Genomic DNA, 6,128 nt, shown 5'->3' on the forward strand with positions numbered 1-6,128 from the left:
TGCATGCAGCGCAGAACTGCTCCGTAAGGTTTTCTTGGCTGTGAACTTTCAGAAGCAGACTGCCAGACCTTTCTTCCAAGGTGCCTCTGGGTGGGGTAGAACCACCAACCTTCCAGTTAGTAGTCAAGTTCTTAAGCGTTTGCGCCATCCAGATGAAGCTCACACTCCTTGGCTTGGCATTCAAAGCCCATTTGCTCCATCCTGACCTGCCTCCCCAGCCTCCTCTCCCCTGCAGCTTTGTTTTCTCCCACATAAGCCAGTCACACCTCCAGGCCTCGCCTCATGCACGTCTTTCTGCCTGGAATGCCCTCCCCGGGGCCTCCCCTCCATTCATCCTCCAAGATCCAGCTCCCTCCTCTGGAACCCTTTCCGGACTTCCCAGCAGAGGGCGCCATTTCCCACTCTGTGCTCCCACAGCTCCTCTGACGGGTTTCCATCACACTGTGTTCACAAGGCTGACTGCACAGTGGGGACAGTGTTTTTCAGCTCTGGCTGTAGCAAGTAGCTGGAGTGGGCAGCAGGGGATGTGGGTGGGAGGTGATCACCTGGACTATGGTGGGGCAGTGGAGACAGAGACATGGACAGACAGGGATATAGTTTTGGACTTGCTGATGGAATAAACAAGGTGGGGTAGAGAAAAGGGGAAACTGAAGGTACTAGCCTCAACTGAGCTAAGACCAGGCGCTCTGGGCTCCAAACCACTTCCTGGGTGACTTCCGAGTCTCCCTCTGTTAAATGGGATAACCATGCCATCCTAAAATGTGGTGAGAGGGTTAAGTAAATTCACACGTGGTCATTTTTCAGTAAATGGAAGCTATTATTGATAACGCCCATTTTAAAGATGAGAAAAATCAAGACCCACCAGGGATGATAAGGGGGGCTCTATCCACAAGAAAAGCACTGAGAATAGAAACTGCACAAGGGCAGGATGTTGCTTGCTGGGTTCCCTGCTGTTTCTCCAGAGCCTAGCACCCTGCCTGGCACACGGGAGGTGCTCAGTGTTTGTTGAATGAGGCTGACCCCTCCCCACTCTCTCTGCCCCACAGAAGCAGGACTGGGTCTTTGAAGGCACATTGGTCCAGTGATCCCCCAAACTCTCCAGTGGCTCCACCCCACAACCTGATTGCAGCTCTGGCTCTGGCCCGCTCCTACCTTCATCCCCCTCGCCCAGCTGCTCAGCAATCTTGGAGTAGTCAGAGCCGCCCACCACGCCAATCTGTACCCGACTGCGCAGCTTCTGCAGGAAGGCAGCCACCTCTGGGTCAATTTTCTGGGGGCAGGGGGACAAAAGATTCCAGCTGTCAGCACGCCTAGGACCCCCACTTGGTCCTCAGAATCCAGGGAGCCCGTGTACCCCTGGACCTGAGGCACCGCAAGGGTTAGAGCCCAGACCTCAGGACTGGAGGTACTCGGGTTCAAACACTGGCTCAAGACCCTCACTAGCAGATGACCTTGAGCATGACCTTGAGCAAATGGCTTAGCCTTTCTGGGCCTCAGGTCTCTCATCTATAAAATGGGGATCACAGCAGAGTAACCACCTGGGGAAGGGGTCCCAAGTTAGGATTAAAGGAGATAATGCATCCAAAGTGCTTGGAAATGAATAAGCAATTAACCGGTGAGTAAACCAAAATCCAGGAGAGTTGACTAAAGACTCACGTATGTCAGAGTACAACCGTGCTCCATAGGATTTTCAGTGGTTGATTTTTCAGAAGTAGATCCCCAGGCCTTTCTTCTGAGGCACCTCTAGGTGAACCTGAACCTCCAAAAAGGTTAGCACCACCCAGGGACTCCAACTGGTGAGTAATCATGTGAAAAGATACCCCACCAGGGAAACGTAAACTAATGAGTCGTAACCCATTTTTTCATTCATTCAGATATGCAAAAATTAAAACAGCTGACCATCTCTAGAGTACACAAGGATGGGGGGAAAACAGGAACTCCCAAAGGCTGCTGGTGAGAGTGTAAACTGGCAGTCATTTTGGAAGGCAATTTGTCAAGACTGAGTTAAAATTTAAAGCGTACATACCCTGTCATCCAGAATTCCCACTTCTCTTGCCCAGGTGTATAAGGAAGTTCACCAGGGTATGGTTTATAATGGTGAAAAACTGCAAACAACTTAAATGCATGTCAGCTTGAATTGTGTCCCCCCAAAATATGTGTTGGAATTCTAACCCCCATACATGTGGATGTAATCCCATTTGGGAATATAGGGTTTTCTTTGTTATGTTAACGAGGCCATTAACAGCATAGAGTGTGTCTTAAACCTAATGACTTGAGATACAGGCAGTCCCCAGGTTGCGTAGTTACAACCCAACCCCCAGCCTCTGTAAAACCTATTATATTAAAAATTTGAGGTACATACTGTTGTAGGGGAAAAAACATCACAAAGTCTATTAAAGCAAAAAGAAAGTTTTATTCAGCATATATTCAAAAGGGCAGAAGTGGGAAGCAGACAGCCATGCTGCCAGAGCCAAGTCTGCCTGAGTCCAAGGAAATATCACAGAACAGACAAAAGTGGGAAAACGGACAAGCATGTTGCTAAAGCCATGTCTGTTCCAGTCCAAAGAATATCACAGACTAGGCAAGAATAGGAAAACGGACAAGCATGCTGTCGTCACAGCCATGTCTGCCCTGAGTCCAAAGAATATTACAGAACAGGCAAGAATGGGAATACGGACAAGCATGCTGCCACAGCCATGTCTGCCTGAGTCCAAAGATCAGTTACAGAGCCATCAGTATATATTAACATTACAAATGGGCAAAATCATTGAAAGCTTAGCCTTTTCAGATTGGCTAGAAACTGGGATCCTACATCTTGAATTGTCTTTCTTAACAATCATTGGTACAGGTCTCAGTAACAAGAGTCAGGAGGGTCTTCACTGGTCCAACAAATTTCTATTCACTAAATGCTAACAGAAAAAAGAGCAGGAAGTCTTTTGTGTTCTGTTTCATTGGCTTTATGTGAAAGTTTCCCTAAAAGTTATTTTCCAAGATTATCTTAGCTATTGTCTTTATACCTCAGGGCCCAGCTGATGTGTCTCTGTGAGTCCTCGTGAGCCCAGCTCCAGCGGGGTCACATTCTCTATGCTCAAGGAGAGGGAATAATAACTCCAATATTATTCCTAAATCAATACAATGGTTTGTAATAATGAACAGGTGCTTCTTTGCAACACACATTAAAACATTATTATTATTATTACCATATTGTTATTAAAGATATTTTAGTGTATCTGGAAGTGTTTCTTTAATTTTTTTTATGCATAGAAACATACACTATATATTAAGACAAACGTTTAACTGAGTTTAGACATGAACTATACCTAACTGTTCCAACTTACATACAAATTCGATTTAAAGCCAGATTTAGTAAGAGAACTCATTCCTAATCTGGGGACTGCCTGTATAAAAAGAGTAGATTACACACAGAGAGAAGCAAGTGCAAATGGGGGAAAGATAGCTGCCACCGGAGAGTGGAAAGGAACGAAGAAACACCAGGGCTACAGAAGGTGGGACAAAGATTTTCCCCCAGAGCCAAAAGAGAGAGAGCCTTCCCCTCTAGTTCAAGCCCTGAATTCGGACTTCTAGCCCCCTAAACTGTGAGAAACTAAATTTCTTTTCTTTAAAGCTGCCCATGTGTGGCATTTTCCGTTACAGCAGTACTAGAAAACTAAGACAATTGGAAAATGGTACATACCTACCCTGAAATGCTATATTGTGGATTCACAGAATAACGCACCACCATAAAGATTAACCCACTGCCGCTGAGTCAATTCTGACCCATAGCAACCTTATAGGACAGAGAAGAACTGCCCCATAGGGTTTCTAAAGCTGTAAATCTTTATGGAGGCAGATTGCCACATCTTTCTCTCGCAGAGCTGCTGGTGGTTTCCAACCGCTCTGGTGGTTTCCAAATGCCAACCTTTCTGTTGACTGCTTTAACCACTGCACCACCAGGGCTCCTTTCCATAAAGATTACAGCCTTGGAAACCCTATACGGCAGTTCTACTCTTTCCTATATAGGGTCCACATGAGTCGGAATCGACTTCATGGCAACGGGTTGGGTTTAGTTTGGATCCTTCCAACAAGGAGCCTGGTGGCACAATGGTTAAGGCCTTGGCTGCTTAAAGGTTGGTAATTTGAACCCACCATCCACTCGGGGCAGGAAAAGACCTGGAGATCTGCTCCCATAAACATTTCAGCCTAGGAAACACTTTGGGGCAGTTCCACCCTGCCCTATAAGGCCATAATGAGTCGGGACGGACTTGAAGGCATACAACATCCTTCAAGCATGGGAGAGTTCAAAATCTGCCGTTAATTGTTAAAAGTAAGTTGCAGAAAGGGACATACAGTATGATACCACTTATTTTAAAAAAAGAAAGTGGTAGCACAAACAATGCTTAATATTTCATCTGGGCAAAGAGAGATCCGGGTTAAATCTGGAAGGAAGCCACACCACACAACCATTTCTGCTGGGAAGGGGGCTGGGACTGGGATTGTGGCATTGTCAGAGGGGACTTTAGCTTTCTGTTTTCTTTCTTTACAAGGAGAACGTGTTCATGAATATGTGTATAATTAAAAATTAACTTTTAAAAAGCCCTAAGCACAGGGCCCGACCAGGGACTGAGGTAACAGGCTCTCCTCATTCACACTGTTGTGTCAGTAGTGCAAGAGGTCAGAGGGAGCGGCGGGACTGTGCCCAAGCCCTGCAGCCCTCAATCCACCTCTGCCATCTTCCGCTCCGCGCTGGGAGCTGCTGGAGGGCGGGGCCTATCTGATTTCCTCCCAGAGCCCCAGGGGCAATCTCTGCAGTTGAGGTAGGGGTGGGGCACTCAGGCTAAGAGGATAAATTAACTCATCTCCAGCTCCTGCCTCCGGAGCACACTTGGTGGATCCTGTGGCCTCCAGACTGAGGGTGGAATACCCACAGGGTGGGCGTGAGAGAGGCCTACTCATCCATGGTCTAGTTTGAGAGGGTAGGTCTGGGGGAGCTCATCCAGGATGAGCTCCAAAGGGAGAAAAACTGAGCGTGGTGCAGAGGTTGGAGGGTCAACAGGGTGAGATGCCTTTAGAAGGAAAACTGCACTCTTAACTCCCACCCTGTGTGCACTTCAATGTCCACACTGAGACCAGCCTGGGCCTGGGGCTCTAGCCTCCAGTGGGCGGAGCCCATGAACTCATCCCAGATCCGCAGGAGATGTCCTCCAGCCTGACTGGGTGTGGGGATAAAGTGCAGAAGGGCCTTGAGAAACTAGCCCCACACCCAGGCCTGCAAAGCTCGGGGTGGGATGGCTCCGAGGCCCCATGCCCCCCACCAGATGGCGACTCTGACGCTTGGGTGCGCGCCCAGCCCTGCCTGGAACACCGGGTTCAGATACCAGCTTCAGGTTACTCGTGTGTCCTAGGGCTGAAACGGGGTAGGTGCCACTGCTGGGGAGGCAAGGGCATCCCGGGGCCAGGCCTCGGCGTGTGGAAGCCTCTCGGAGCAAGGGGAGCCGGGCTCTCGCTCGCAGCCGCCTCCCTCCAGAACCTTATCCAGCCCCGCCGCTTCCAGGCAGAACGTGGGCGCCGACGCTCGGAGGCTGTGGCCTGGGGGACTGGGTCCCCATCACTGGCGGCGGGTGGACCCGGAGTGTCAGGGCCCGGGTACCGCTGCATCTCACATTCGGTCCCGGGGTGTCCGGGGTCACGCTGCTGCAGGCCAACACATTCGGCCTAGGAGTGTCGGCGTGTTACTCCCTGTGGGAGCTTGCACCCTACCTGGCGAGCCGGCGTAAGCGTCCCATCCACGTCAAACAGGCAGAGGACGCGCTCCTTCCGGCGGGCGCCCTCGGAGGTGACTGCCATGGCTGCACCTTCGCGCGCAAGGCGGAGTCGCGGGTTGCACGCGCCCTAGCCCCGAGAGTAGGAGGAAGAGGGGACAGAAAACTGGGCCTGATTGGGCCAAACGATGAAGGGGCGTGGCCAGGGCCTGATCTCGGTGGGCGAGGGATTGCCCCGGACAGGGCAGGAGAGGGCAGGAGAGGGCAGGAAGGGAGGAGTGAACCCGGAAGAGAGAGGCGGGGACAGAGTTGGGGCTCGCCGGGATCGTTTGATAGCCCCGGGGGGAGAAGGGGCTGGACTGGGCGGGG

At 50.5% G+C, this 6,128-nt stretch overlaps 1 protein-coding gene across 1 annotated transcript in view; it reads right to left on the reverse strand.

Moving 5' to 3' along the window:
- Positions 1–5,850, reverse strand: part of PMM1 (phosphomannomutase 1) — an 11,244-nt gene extending 5,394 nt beyond the window's left edge. Inside the window, exons 1-3 of the mRNA XM_023728918.1 lie at positions 5,758–5,850; positions 1,153–1,270; positions 738–754 (exon numbers count right to left, since the gene is read on the reverse strand). Of these exons, the coding sequence (XP_023584686.1) occupies positions 738–754; positions 1,153–1,270; positions 5,758–5,844 (222 nt within the window). The 5' untranslated portion in view covers positions 5,845–5,850. The remainder of the gene's footprint in view (positions 1–737; positions 755–1,152; positions 1,271–5,757) is intronic.
- Between the last annotated feature and the right edge of the window lie 278 nt (positions 5,851–6,128).

Source organism: Trichechus manatus, unplaced genomic scaffold (assembly GCF_000243295.1).
Source record: "Trichechus manatus latirostris isolate Lorelei unplaced genomic scaffold, TriManLat1.0 scaffold00027, whole genome shotgun sequence".
NCBI lineage: Eukaryota > Metazoa > Chordata > Mammalia > Sirenia > Trichechidae > Trichechus > Trichechus manatus.